Source organism: Hyperolius riggenbachi, chromosome 11 (assembly GCF_040937935.1).
Source record: "Hyperolius riggenbachi isolate aHypRig1 chromosome 11, aHypRig1.pri, whole genome shotgun sequence".
In the NCBI taxonomy this organism is placed as follows: domain Eukaryota; kingdom Metazoa; phylum Chordata; class Amphibia; order Anura; family Hyperoliidae; genus Hyperolius; species Hyperolius riggenbachi.
In genome coordinates this window covers 10,360,578-10,375,541 of record NC_090656.1, presented here as the reverse complement: position 1 = coordinate 10,375,541, position 14,964 = coordinate 10,360,578, and the positions used below count along the sequence as shown (strand labels likewise).

At 49.1% G+C, this 14,964-nt stretch overlaps 1 protein-coding gene across 1 annotated transcript in view; it reads right to left on the bottom strand.

The window, feature by feature from the left end:
- Positions 1-14,964, bottom strand: part of LOC137538542 (fatty acyl-CoA hydrolase precursor, medium chain-like) — a 48,526-nt gene that overhangs the window by 22,563 nt on the left and 10,999 nt on the right. Inside the window, exons 4-8 of the mRNA XM_068260778.1 lie at positions 14,538-14,671; positions 10,887-11,040; positions 8,923-9,033; positions 6,790-6,885; positions 3,394-3,534 (exon numbers count right to left, since the gene is read on the bottom strand). Of these exons, the coding sequence (XP_068116879.1) occupies positions 3,394-3,534; positions 6,790-6,885; positions 8,923-9,033; positions 10,887-11,040; positions 14,538-14,671 (636 nt within the window). The remainder of the gene's footprint in view (positions 1-3,393; positions 3,535-6,789; positions 6,886-8,922; positions 9,034-10,886; positions 11,041-14,537; positions 14,672-14,964) is intronic.

The following is a 14,964-nucleotide window of genomic DNA, read 5'->3' as shown; positions in this document are numbered from 1 at the left end:
TCCCTTTAAAGAAATCCTGTAATAAAAAAAATATCCCTCTGGGGGAGACTTACCTCGGGAGGGGGAAGCCTCTGGGGGATACTTACCTCGGGAGGGAGAAGCCTCTGGGGGATACTTACCTCGGGAGGGGGAAGCCTCTGGGGGATACTTACCTCGGGAGGGGGAAGCCTCTGGGGGATACCTACCTCGGGAGGGGGAAGCCTCTGGGGGAGACTTACCTCGGGAGGGGGAACCCTTTGGGGGAGACTTACCTCGGGAGGGGGAAGCCTCTGGGGGATACTTACCTCGGGAGGGAGAAGCCTCTGGGGGAGACTTACCTCGGGAGGGGGAAGCCTCTGGGGGAGACTTACCTCGGGAGGGAGAAGCCTCTGGGGGAGACTTACCTCGGGAGGGAGAAGCCTCTGGGGGAGACTTACCTCGGGAGGGAGAAGCCTCTGGGGGAGACTTACCTCGGGAGGGGGAAGCCTCTGGGGGAGACTTACCTCGGGAGGGAGAAGCCTCTGGGGGAGACTTACCTCGGGAGGGAGAAGCCTCTGGGGGAGACTTACCTCGGGAGGGGGAAGCCTCTGGGGGAGACTTACCTCGGGAGGGAGAAGCCTCTGGGGGAGTCTTACCTCGGGAGGGAGAAGCCTCTGGGGGAGACTTACCTCGGGAGGGAGAAGCCTCTGGGGGAGACTTACCTCGGGAGGGAGAAGCCTCGGGGGGAGACTTACCTCGGGAGGGGGAAGCCTCTGGGGGAGACTTACCTCGGGAGGGAGAAGCCTCTGGGGGAGACTTACCTCGGGAGGGAGAAGCCTCTGGGGGAGACTTACCTCACGAGGGGGAAGCCTCAGGATCCTAACAAGGCTTCCCCCGTCCTCGGTTTCCCTCCGTTAAGTGCGCAGGTCCCCCGAAGTGCGGTGAGGTAAATATTTACCTCTCAGCGATTCTGCGCAGACGTACTAGCGGCTTTTCATTCAGGTAAGGCGAAAATAGCCAAACCCGATCGATCCGCTCTACTTCGCAGGCACGAGTCCTTTTGCGCCCGCGCAATAGAGCGGATACGATCGGTCTGCGCTATTTCCACCTAGCCCAAAGGAAGAGCCGCTACAGCGCCCCCGCTGGATCCCAGAGAGGTAAATATATCAAGCCTTGTCGAGGGAGGATTGCCGGAGACTTCGGGGGAGCCAGCGATGGACTGCCTGCAGCTACAGGGGAGGGGGGAGCCTCATTGGGACCCTGAGGCTTCCCTCTCCCGAGGTGAGTACCCAGGGCCGGCCCGCCCATGAGGCGGGGTGAAACTTTTGCCTCAGGCGGCACTTCTGGAGGGGCGGCAGCCGCCCGTCTGTGTGTGTGGGGGGCCGCCCGAGCTGGAGGGGATAGCGGGCAGGAAGGGGGTATTGGGCCTAGCGGCGGGGAGGGGGGTCGGACCCCCCCCTCCCTCGCCTGGGTCCCCCGTCCTCCGCTCCCCTCCAGCTTTAGAAGTGAGGTCGCTGGCTGCAGCTATATTGTAAGAGGCAACGGGCGGGGAGGACTCACCTCTTCCTCGTTCCAGCCCGGGCCTGCGCTCCACTGACGTCACTTCCTGCTACGCCGCAGGAAGTGATGTCAGTGGAGCGCAGGCTCGGGCTGGAACGAGGAAGAGGCGAGTGATCCCCGCCCGTTGCCTCTTACAATATAGCTGCAGCCAGCGACCTCACTTCTAAAGCTGGAGGGGAGCGGAGGACGGGGGACCCAGGCGAGGGAGGGGGGGGGTCCGACCCCCCTCCCCGCCGCTAGGCCCAATACCCCCTTCCTGCCCGCTATCCCCTCCAGCTCGGGCGGCCCCCCACACACACACGGCTTGGGGGGGGGGGGGCGGCGATTTTTTTGAATTTTGCCTCAGGCGGCAAAAAGTCTAGGGCCGGGCCTGTGAGTACCCCCCAGGGGAGAGTTTTTTTTTATACAGTCTTTTTAACTCATACCCATAGGGTAGGTGGTATTACTTAAAAGTTAAAAGAGCCCAAATAGATATGAGATGAGATGCCCGACCTGGCTGTCCTGGTGGGGGGGGCATTTAGGAGGATCGGAGCGCTGCATAATATGTTGGCGCTTGATAAATACAATAAATAAATAAAATGCAATAATTAAATAAAATTAGGGGCAGATTGGAGAACGGGGGGAGCGGTGAGCATCAGGAAAGCTCACCATACATACCTGCTCCCCCCATTTCTCATATTCATTTGGGCTCTGGTATCCTTTAACCCTCCTGGCGGTCAATTAAAACCGCCAGGGGGCAGCGCAGCACTATTTTTTTTTTTAGCGGCAAATCGAAGCGGAGCGGCGGCGATCGGGCAGTACACTCAACTAGCAAAGTGCTAGCTGCGTGTGTAATAAAAAAAAACAATTTTGCAAATCGGCCCAGCAGGGCCTGAAAAATCCTCCTGCACGGCATAGCCCGAGCTGAGCTCGGTCTTACCGCCAGGAAGGTTAAAGAAAACCTGTAACGACAAAAAGTTCCCCTGGGGGTACTCACCTTGGGTGGGGGAAGCCTCCGGATGCTATCGAGGCTTCCCCAGTCCTCTTTTGTCCCACGGCGGTCTCGCTCTGGCCCTCCGAATGGCGGGATGTAAATATTTACCTTCCCGGCTCCAGCGCAGGCGCAGTATCGGCTCTCCGCTCGGAGGCATGCAGAAATAGCCGATCGCTGTTGGGCTGCTCTACTGCGCAGGCGCAAGTCTCCTGCGCCTGCGTAGTAGAGCAGACCCAAACGGAGATCGGCTATTTCCATCTATCTCTGTGCTGAGAGCCGCAACAGCGCCACCCGCTGGAGCCAGGGAAGGTAAATAAATGTAGCTTGTCAGGCTTGTTGAGCCTGGTTTACCAGAGAATTCAGAGTAGCCAGCGCTGGACTGCCTGCAGCTACAGGGGAGGGGGAAGCCTCATTGGGACTCTGAGGCTTCCCCCTCCTGAGGTGAGTACCCCCCAGGGGAACTCTTTAAAGGAAACATCCAAGGTCCCCCCAAAAAAGATCCGCTTACCTAGGGCTTCCTCCAGCCCGTGACAGCCGTCTGGTGCCCTTGCTGCAGCTCTTGAGGCTCCTGGTCTTCTCCGCTGCAGTACCCGACCTCGCCAGGTCGGGTTCTGGGTCGGCATCTTCTGCGCTCCACAGCACGGGTCACGTGGTCCGGCCGACGTCATCAGGATGGTATTGCGCAGGCACAGAACTACTGCACCAGCGCAGTGCCACTGCCATCCTAGAGACGTCGGCTGAACCACGTGACCCGTGCGGTGCAACGCAGAAAACGCCGGATGGGGGGGGCCTTGGATACTTACTTTAAGAGTGCCTCCATCTCAGGGCCCCAGGAAAGTTTTGCTATGGGGCCCCATGATCTCTAGCTACACCACCTGGATCAGGTATGGACAGGAACTCACCTTGGGCAACATCCAGCCACACTCATGATTATTAACACCGATCATGAAGGGGACGGGGGCGACGTCCTTCTGCAGCAGCATCTCCTCCGGGGATCTGGTGAGGAATTCTCCATCTACACGGGCGAAGAACATCACCGGACCCTGCAAGGAAATGAGAGACGGTAGAGATAAATATTGGAAGAGCAGAAATGTATCAAGACACATGAGTGCCATCCCTTTACTCCAGCCATAGTGTCCCGACCAGGGGGTCTAACCGAGTGCGTATTACAGCGGCACTGCTGCCGGTGGGCACCGAGTAGTGCCGCCCACAAGTAGTAAAATATCAGTAATTCAGTTTACCAATATTTTACTATACAGTTACAGGCATTGATTCTCACTAGAACCCTCCCTTCTAAGTGCCAAAACCAACCCCCCCACCTCCACCACTACCTTCACCAATTACCACCACCTAAAGCCTGACCCTAACTCTTCCGTTAGTGCCTAAACTGACCCCACCTAAGGCCTTACCTCCCTTCTGAGTGCCTAAACCCTCCACCCCCCATTACCACCACCACGTATAGCCTCAGCCCAACTCTCCTGTTAGTGCATAAACTGACCCCCCCCCCCACACACACACCTAATGCCTATCCCTAATACAACAGTTTTAGTGCCTAAACCACTCTACACCATTACTACCACCACTACCAACACCTAATGCCTAACCCTAACACTCTTACTTATGCCTAATCCGAACCCCCCTCCTTTCCCTTAACTTATTCCTAACTTGAACACCCCCCCCCCTCATCCTAAACCGAACTCACCCATCTAAAGCCTAACTCTAATCCACACTCTAAGTGCCTAAACCGTACCTACCTACCCACCTTTAAATGTCTATACTGAACCTTGTAACCCCAGAGCGTAAATGTACACGAGTTGTAGGTAGAGATGGCCCGATCGGTTCGCCCCCATAGTGCATCATGAGGGTCAGTGTCACTGTGCCTGTCTGGTACCTGTCTGTGTGTGACAGGTGCTCATTGTAATACCCATCACTGCATATGCCTACCTGTTGTTCACTTCAGTCAGTGCACCCATCTACCTACGTGAGCGCACGCAGTGTCACTGTGCCTTTCCAGTACCTGTCTGTGTGTGACAGGTGCACATTGTAATACCCATCACTGCATATACCTACCTGTTGTTCACTTCAGTCAGTGCACCCACCTACATACGTGAACACACGCAGTGTCACTGTGCCTGTCCGGTACCTGTCTGTGTGTGACAGGTGCACATTGTAATACCCATCACTGCATATACCTACCTGTTGTGTTCAGTGCACCCACCTACCCACGTGTGATATACCACTCTGTGCATACCTGTTAACTGCACCTGTGTGACTGCACATTGTATTAGTCAAGTCAATGCATACCTTTCACTTCATCCCCCCCAATATGGACAAAACAACAGGCAGAGGCAGGCCACCTGGCAGGTCTATTCGAGGTCATGCTGTCATGATTTCGTGCGGCCCTCAACCAAAGTACAGTGTTCAGAAGAAGGCACATGCCATCAACCCCCAACATTGTCAGGATGTAGTTGACTACTTAACACAGAACACCTCATCTTTCTCAGCTTCCGCACGGAAGCGTGACATGTCTTCCTCCTCCTGCTCTGATTTGGGCACCCCACTTAACACTCAGTCGGCCGCCACCACCAAAGTGCCATCACCCCAGGGCTCAGCGGTGTGGAAATTTTTTGTGTGTCTGCCTCAGATGAGAGAAATGGCATCTGTACTCTCTGCCACCGAAATTGAGCCGTGGAAAGACCAAGACCCGCATAGGGACAACTACCTTACTAAGACACATGATTACAAAGCACAAACTGCAATGGGATGACCACCTGAGGAAAAGCAGCACACAAAAGCAAAGCCACACACTGCAGTGGAAGATACCAGGCCGCATTTTTTTCTCAAAAAAGGCGATACCTAAACTGTACCGTGATGCTGAAATGCAGTGGTGACATCTCTGGCACACAGCGTTGGGTCAAGGGTCCATCTGACAATGGATGCCTGGTCTGCAAAGCACGCTAAGGCCTGCCCGAAGACTAAGTCAGTCCCCACACACAGCATCTCTGCCTGCACGCCGTGTGACTGCCTGCCCCAGGGGGGGGAGGGGGGCACACACAAAATAATAAGGTCATTGCTTCATAGTGGACAGACCAAATTTGATCAGCTGGACAGTTCTGTCATTCAGCTACCTCAGCCCGGCGACTGTATGGGCTGGAAAGCCGCCATCACTTGCACTCTCGCCATCGTGCGCACCAGTCCAGCACGGCCGTCACTACACAGACAGCTGTTTGCAACTCACTGCATACCTTTCACTGCATCTTTGACTGCACATTGTATTATACTTGGCAGTCAGTGCATACCTTTCACTTGAATGGATGGCAGACTTGCCCTCCATAACAGATTATCCTTAAAGGATTTAAAGTTGATTCATCTCATATACACCAGGGCCTCGAAAGTCCTCCTGTATTGTTATTTTTGGTCACTACCTCGGGACGTGCATGCCATGCCTGCTGCCTTCCTTGGATGTGTGGTAGCCGTTCCTGCTCCTTTGCCCACAGCGTGCCTGCTGCTTTCCTTGGATGTGTGGTGGTAGCCTTTTCTTAAGCTCCCACTCCGGACTGGAATCGAACCAGGATTCTCCGGCCATTACCAGTGGTCACAATGGCAGACTTGCCCTCCATAACAGATTCACGTTGCAGGTACTGAACAGCCAGCAGAAAATGTAATTTAAAAAAATAGATGTAAGGTTTAACAATGGTAGAGAAAGAACCATCGAAAGTTGATAAGGCAGTCAGACATTACCTGATATCACTGAGGAAGAGCAATCTCGTCATGGTGCGCACCAGTCCAGCACGGCCGTCACTACACAAACAGCAGTTTGCGGTGCGTTACACAGTGAGTTTGGTGTGTCAGTGTGAAGCAGTACTCTAATTACACTTCCTGATTGATGTATACACATGCAAGATGTTTGAAAGCACTTTAGGCCTGCAATTTAGCATTCAATGTGATTTCTGCCCTTAAAACGCTGCTTTGCGTCTAATCCAGAGTTTTCCCCGGGATGTTTGGCGTCTATCCCACTCCGCCATGCCCCCCTCCAGGTGATGGACCCCTTGAAACATCTTTTCCATCACTTTTGTGGCCAGCATAAGTGTTTCTAGTTTTCAAAGTTCGCCTCCCCATTGAAGTCTATTGCGGTTCGCGGACGTTCGCACCAACCGAACTTTTGCAGAAGTTCGTGAACTGAAAATCGGAGGTTTGGGCCATCTCTAGTTGTAGCCAATTATATGACCTTTACCTTTATGATCTTTACCTTTATGACCTTTACCTTTATGACCTTTACCTTTATGACCTTTACATACCAGACCCTGAGAAATGGTACTGATTTCTGCTTCCGATTTCTTCCTCAAACAGTCCACCAGCGATGCTGCGTCACAGGATGAGAGGTTGGCGACAAGCTGCAATACAGAAGTGCTATTATACCTATTACTTTTAATAATAACAAAAATCATTTTTGTTATTATTATTACTACTAGCAAATATGCGCTCCCAGAGAGAGTCCACAATGATGGTTTTATCTTTAGAGGGAGTACATTTAAAAAAAAGGTGCCTGTTGAATCAGGAGGATCACCCATATTATCCCAGGAAAAAAACAACACATATATAAGTAGATACATTGTTCTACTTACATAACACATGTATTGTACTGTCCACTTTTGATTTCAGTGATTTTAATGAAAGTGAGTGGGAGTGATTTTTTAAAAAAGTGCTCAGAATCAATCACAAGCACTCAGAAAAGCGCTCAAAAAAGCGCTTATAGTGTGGCTGAGCCCTAACTATTTTTTTTTATTCCTTCTGCCTAATATGGTATATGCATTGTCTGCCTCCTTCCCACTGAGCTCTGTACTAGAAACTGCATTGTCATATCTAGCTTGCTTTGTAAACACATGTGAGCACAGTATAGATCGTATTTCAGCAGCTTCTGCAGAGAAGTGAGGTGTATTTCCCTTCTCAGCCTGTCACACTGAGCTGCCCTCAGCCAATCAGTGAGGAGCAGGAACGTGGGAGCGGAAATAACAAGCTTCCCTCTTCCAGGCAATGTACCAGAATAGAGCCAGGCTGACTGAGATAAGATTCATTACAGCAGAAACATTTATGATTACAAAGGAATGCTTGCAATGCAGGGTCAGGCTGTAGACCACATAATAAACACCGAGAAGTGGGTAGATGGAATTTGATTGTATGGCTAACAATCCCCGCTTTAAGGCTACTTTCACATATAAGGGCTAATTGATGAAGCTGTGCCAATGATGACAGCATCGCAAGCTACACGACCGCACATAGCGTGCCTTCCTTAGCGGCGCGCGTTGCTATGTAAGCACTTTTAAATGCCGGCCGCTGCTGTGGAGTATCGCGACCACGATACTTCACTAGTGCAGCACTATTATTTTAATTAACATAGTAGCGGCCTTGCTAGTGAAGTATTGTGGATACTTCACAGCAGCGGCCGGCATTTAAAGGAGCAATCATTGCTATGTAAGCAACACGTGTAACTAAGGATGGCACGCTATGTTGCACGACCGCACATAGCGTGCCTCCCTAAGATATTAGCTTGTGGTGTTGTCATGTGTGTATATATATATATATATATATACAGATATAGATAAATAACATCTCCAGTCCTCAGTAAGAATAAAGCTTGATGTATAGTTGTGTCTTTAATAGGGATGGTCAATGAGATGCAAATAGTTCTGCGTTGATGCAGGTTTATGCAAATTTGTATGCAAATGTATGCACTCCCTTTGCTCATGAAATTCCAGAGGAATAGATCTGCCCCCTTGCAGAAAATGGCCCTGGCCTTTTCTATATCAGCTCTAGAAAAGGTAGAGGGCTTTTCCTGCAAGGTGGCAGGGCTACACGCTGGAACTTGGCCGATCTGAGACTCTGGTAAATCTTATTATACAGATGACATGCTGGGGCATTCCTGTTGGCAATGACCGGCTAAAATTAGTAGAGTGTCAGCTTCCTGGCCAGGAGCTTTTTTGTTGCCAAAATCAGATGTGATCTTAATAATACAGCTTTCAAATTCCTAAGCTTTGGCAGTGATGAGATGCCTTCTATGTCACATAATTTCAATCAACAAGATTGTAATATGCAAATCAGAGCAGTCGAGTTGCAAAGTGCGGCTACAAACAGCTCGTAGCCACGCTTTGCATAGCGATCAACCCTGGTGCCCATTATTTTATCGGACACCAGCCGGCGCCCTTTTTACCAGTCATATGCAAATTATATTTAACTACATGGCTGCGCCCTTTTTACCCTACTTATAATATCGCACACTGATTTACAAAACCATCCAGAACATGTGCATTTCACAAAACCACGTCCACTCCCCACCATACGCTTCTATGAGGCCCGTTTACATGCATGTATATAAAATGTACGGCTATGAACTTAGGCTGTTTAGTATTCTGGCGTACGGGGAAAATACTCACGTTACGGATTTTGCTGAGGTCTTTGTGCTTATCTTCAAAGAGAAATGAATCAACCACTCCACTCTCAGCAATCCCTCTGTGGAACAGGCCTCGGGCTAATGGCGACAGCATCTGAGGTAAAATGACAGGAGGGCACTGTCAGGTTATGACAAAAAGGACACAAGCAGTGTCAGTGCTACCCAAGGCTGGTTGTAGACTTTTTGCTGCCTGAGGCAAACTTGTGAGGATGCTCCCTCCCCCCATCCCCGCCGGAATTGGAATGATCCCACAGCACACCAGAAACCGGGTGTAATATGTCAAAGGTTGTTCTGGCTGGTCACACTCAGATGCAAATTGAGCACCACAAGTTCCTCTCATCACAGGAAAAGCTAAGGCAGCTTTCTCAGCGGGAGTCCAGCCGAAGCGGCACCGCTGGGGAACAGATTTAAATGCATATGGTTTTTTATTTCAGTCTGTTAAATGAAAACCGTGTATAGTGCAGCTATGGAATTAATATAGTCTTGTTAGAATCTGCCCAATGTGCTGATATAAAAATCATAACCATAACTCGTCCAATTAATGGTGTACGACCCTTCTCGGGGACAGGACAGCCTAACGCACTCATGCAAGATGTCATATTAATCGGTATTTTCTGACAAGTATGAATCTGCTATCCACCTCAATATGACATGTATAGCTTATGAGTTACAGTGTTTTCAGTCCTCCAAATGCCATCTTCATGAGAGCCTGCTGCTGCTAACCAGAGGACCATGTGGTTAGCGAACATCTTGGAACTGTAACATCTGCTTGGATTACAAAATATACCTAAAGGCCTATGATTCTGAAACCAAGGACTTTGCATTTCTTTTCCCAGAAGGAAATATCCCCACACAGACTGCATTTTGGCTAAGTACACCTTTCACAATTATTACCTTTTATTTTAAGCTTTGTGTGTATATGTTAATTAGTGTATCTAAATGTGTGTAATGCATTTTTGTGATTAAAACGTTTAAAAATCGTTTTATGGTTATGACCTGTTCCTGAACATACACATTACACTTACTCCTCCGCAAACTTTACCTTGTGTTCTAGAGTATCTTGTATTTATAACCCTTATGCTTGAATCGGGCATAGATAGTCAGATCTGGCACCGATCCCTGCATACAGCTAGGGGTTAACTTACAGTGTTCACAGTGTGCTAATATATTTACAGTCATGTGCTGACTCACATGTGGTGGCAAGCTTTTGAATTGTATGTGTGTGGTGAATCATTTGGAGTCAGAACGCTCCTCTCGGCTAGTCGTCTCATAGACTGCGAATCCACATATGGGCATCTATGCGCAAATCGACAGCGAGACCGAGTTTCTGACTCTGAGTGATTGACCCAATCAAAGACCGGCCCGTGTGGTCTATGACACCATGCCCCACCAATAATCCTGTCCCCCATCTGGTGACCCTCAGTGCCTTCTCCTGTCATCCTATGCCCCCCCCCCCCCCTCTTTCAGCATTCTGTGCCTAACCTCAGGGAAGTCTCTTGCTATTTTGTCACTACAAGCAAGAAAACCTGACACAGGCAGAGCAGGGCTGCGAGAAGATGGCGCCCCAAGCCCTGCGTGCTGGAGACATAAATAGTCTCCTGTGCAGGGCTTCAGACGCCATCTTCCTGTAGCTCTGTCTGCCAGAAGGCTGAGGTGACCTGTGGGGAGTGAACTGCCATGGAGTCTATTAGATGCCACAAGCCAGTTCACCATCTGGGGGGTCCCACAATCTGGCAACCAGGCACCCCTGTCTAACCTTGTTATTCTGTGTCCCCCTGCCATCCTGTGCCTCCTCCGTGTCTCCTCCTGTCTTTCTGTGACCCCTCTGAAGCCCCATCACCACCACCGCTAGCCTACAGGTTTATCACTCAGCATGACGCACAACCACAGCATGAGCCAAATGACAACATCTCTCTGACACTCCAAAGGAAAGTAGTTTGAACTTACCAGTGCTGAGACACTGAATCCACCAGCCGATTCACCAAATACAGTTACAGACTTGGGGTCCCCTCCGAAGTTCTCGATGTTGTCCCGCACCCACTCCAGAGCCTTTACCTGGTCCAGGAACCCATAGTTCCCTGTGGCCTGTCCATCCTCAGTGCTGACAAATGGCAAACCGTAGTATTTCAACATAAATCCAGGCACATGACAAAACTCAGAAGGCCTCTAGTTTCAGATCAAAAACCAGGCAGCTGTAAGTTTCATTTTATAAAGAACCATGGCTCTCTGGATGCGTACCTATGAAATCGCCACCGGGAGACTTGGGTGCCGGATACAGCCGGTATACGGCTCACCTTGCTCCTGCGCAAGTCCCGGCAGTGGTAATTACTGTTCCCCCTCCAGGTCCATGTGGATGGTGCGGAATGATGTAATTCGGCTTCCAGCTAGTGCTGGCTCAGTCTTTGGACGGCGCTGAAGTTACTCCCTGTGCGCTGCTATAGCCGTAGTTACTGTTACGGTCTATGGTGGCGCCGGATGCGGCCAAATCTCCCGCGCCATATAGGCCGTGTTCGTCTCCAGATAACAGCTATAGGTTAATGGAGAGCCAGAATCCCCAGGAGATTGAGCCGGAGTTTAAGGGAGCGCACTTGTTTGAACCGCGCACATTTTGGCAGCACAAACGCGCACAGCCATACTGGCTAATAAAGTCAATGGCTCATGGTCTTTCACATTTGTCTGCCTTCCATGTGCCCATTTTTTACCACATTTTAAAATTGGACAGCCTTCAGTTTGGTTTTTTTCTGCACGATGCATGCGTATTCCAGTTGCAATATGCTTTGTCACAAGCTGGAAAATCGACTGAGAACGAACACAATCGCAAGAAAATCGAAAGCAGAAAATGTGCCTGCGACCGGGGAAATGCCCTTGAAAACAGAGGGACAAGAGTGCCCCCTGCCTAAAAGGGATTTAAAAGTCCTTTGTTAAAAGACTAGTTAATACTAAATTAGTAGCCGTTAGGCACGTGCATGTCCATAACTGAGCCTAAATGTAAATATATGTGAGAATTGGATGGTTATTTATACATTCAGTATCAGATGAGTTGAACAATTGAACATGAGGGTCATATCACTTGAGAATGGGGGTACGGTATTTTTAGATTTATATTATCAATGTATGAATACTGCAAGTTGTATGCAAACTTTTGTTTTTGCTTTATTACACTGATTGTATGTTAATTTAACACTAAAAACCTGGTACACACTTTCAATTGTGATTGAATTGTGAATTGTGATTCAATTGTGATCACTGAACAATTTTACCACCTTCATTACCTACACAATCTGCACATAGTATTCGATATCCGTTGACCCTCATATTGCATGGAGGTAGTGATTGGCCAATAATATTTGAGAGTGTGTACCAGGCTTAAGAATGAGGGCACTTTAGTATTAGATTTATGCAGTTTTCAGTTTATGAATAATGCAAGTTTAACCACTTAAAGAGAACCTGTATCGAGAAAAACCTCCCCTGGGGGGTACTCACCTCGGGTGAGGGAAGCCTCCGGATCCTATTGAGGCTTCCCCCGTCCTCCTCGGTCCCACGGCGGCGGCGAAAAAGCTCCCCGAACAGCGGGGATGTAAATATTTACCTTCCCGGGCTCCAGCACAGGCGCAGTATCCGCTCTCTGCCTCAGAGATAGGCGGAAAAAGCGGATCGCTGTCGGGCCGCTCTACTGCGCAGGCGCGAGTCTCCTGTGCCTGTGCAGTAGAGTGGACCCGACGGAGATCGGCTATTTTCACCTATCTCCGTGGGAAGAGCCTCAACAGCTCCCCCGCTGGACCCGGGAAGTTAAATAAATCAGCGCTTGTCAGGCTTGTCGAGGGAGGATTCCGGGACACTTCAGGGGAGCCAGCGCTGGACTGCCTGCAGCTACAGGGGAGGGGGAAGCCTCATTGGGACCCTAAGGCTTCCCCCTACCAAGGTGAGTACTACCCAGGAGATTTTTTTTTTGTTACAGGTTCTCTTTAAGTCTATCTGGACGGATATAACCGCCCAGATGGATTGTGCTGCTGCAGCGGCGCTTCTGCCGCCTTCCATTAGCCCTGAGATCGATGGATGGGAACAATGGCAGAAAAACCGACGGCCTCTTATCAGAGGCCGCGGTCTTTCTGTGAAAAAAACAAATTCCCGTCCTCTTTGTAGTTCCTGGAAGCGAGATCGTTCACTTCCAGGACTTTTTGAATGTGGCCATCTTGTGGCCAAATAGTAAAACTACACCCACATCCATTTTTTATTAAATATACACATTATATTACATTTAAAGTTAACTGTTTACCTCCCACACCAAAAATTACCCAAATAAAATTTTTAATAAAAATAAATAAATAATAAAAACAACAAAAACATAAATAGTTGCCTAAGGGTTAGGTATGAACTTTTCAAATATGCATGTCAAGAGAGTATATTACTATATTTTTTTTAAATTATAAGCTTGTAAATAGTGATGGACGCAAATTGAAAAAATACACCTTTATTACCAAATAAAACATCGGCCTCATAAATTGTGATAGGGACATAAGAGAAATAATGAATTTTTTCCATTTTTTTCCCCTTAATCTTCCTGTTAAAATGCATTTAGAATAAAATAATTCTTAGCAAAATGTACCACCCAAAAAAAGTCTAAATGGTGGCGGAAAAAACAAGGTATAGATCATTTCAGTGTGATAAGTAGTGATAAAGTTATTGGCGAACGAATGGGATGTGAAAGTTGCTCGGAGGCATAAGGTGAACAACACTGTAGGCTGAAGTGGTTAAAGAACAAGCGACACCCATGAAAAAAAAACACACATATAATTAGATAAATACTACTTCTACTTACATAACAGATGTATTGTGCTATCCACGTAATGATCCACAAATAAACACAGTAATGAAGTAATCTTTAAGCCATCAAACAATTCCTATCTTGTGTGAAATCCTCGGTCTCCTCCCGGATCAAAGCACACCGGAACTATCTAAGGGTCTGAGAGCTAACACCAAGTATTCGCAACAGCAGACAAGTTGCGAGTGATTCGGCAAGGCTTATGAAGCAGAGGAGACCCCTCTGGCACGCCCCCTCCTATCAGCCAATGAGAAGCGGCGAGTGTCTCCTCTGACGTCAGCCGACCGGCCGGTCAGCGGATGCGCCTCCTCCCCGCATAAAGGTCCTGTCTGTGCGCACGCGCGACAAGGCAACCCTATGTGCAACTGACAGACCCGTCCTCGGCGTGCTAAACGCCCGAGGCACGGATATACTGCTAGACAGGGAGCTGGAGGCAGCCGCGGAGGTAGCGCTTTTCACCGCAGCTGCCTCTTCCATGTTTGTTACAACTGTCTTTTTTTTTTATTTACTCCACCAATCGCTGAGTCACCTCAGCCTTGCTTGTAAACACAAGTGATCAGAGGGTGTTTCTGATAAGCAGCTAGGCAGGGAAATAAAGGGAAGAGGAGGAATATATTATAGATAAAAAGAACCCCCAGCATGCAACTGAATGGCAATGGCTATTAAAGGGCCAGTGCTCCTAAAGTTTGTGATAACTCCAAACCATAACAGCAGAAAATGTTTTGCAAGTTTTGAATGCAGGATTAGCACCTTTATCACTTATCAGCTTTTCTTACCTGAAGAACCCCAGCAACCCCAGTCTGTACTGAGGGACGACCACGACGACATCCTCAGAGGCGCAGAGTGCTGAGCCCTCAAACAGGACAGTGCCCCCCATCTGCAGTCCTCCCCCGTGTATGAAGAACATGACCTGCAGACAGGGAGAGACAAGACACACATTACACAAAACTGGTCACTTCTTGATGGCAGTGGCGTAGCAATAGCCATAGCAGCCATAGCAGATGCTATGGGCCCCGGGAGCATAGGGGGCCCAGGTGGTACTGAATGTATTCACCATTCACTATGTGCAGTGCTGATTGCATGAAAATGTAAATTGCCAAATTAACTCATACCCATAGGGTAGAGGCAGGTGGCATTGCTTGAAGAGAAACTCTGACCAAGGACTGAACTTTATCCCAATCAGTAGCTGATACCCCCTTTTAC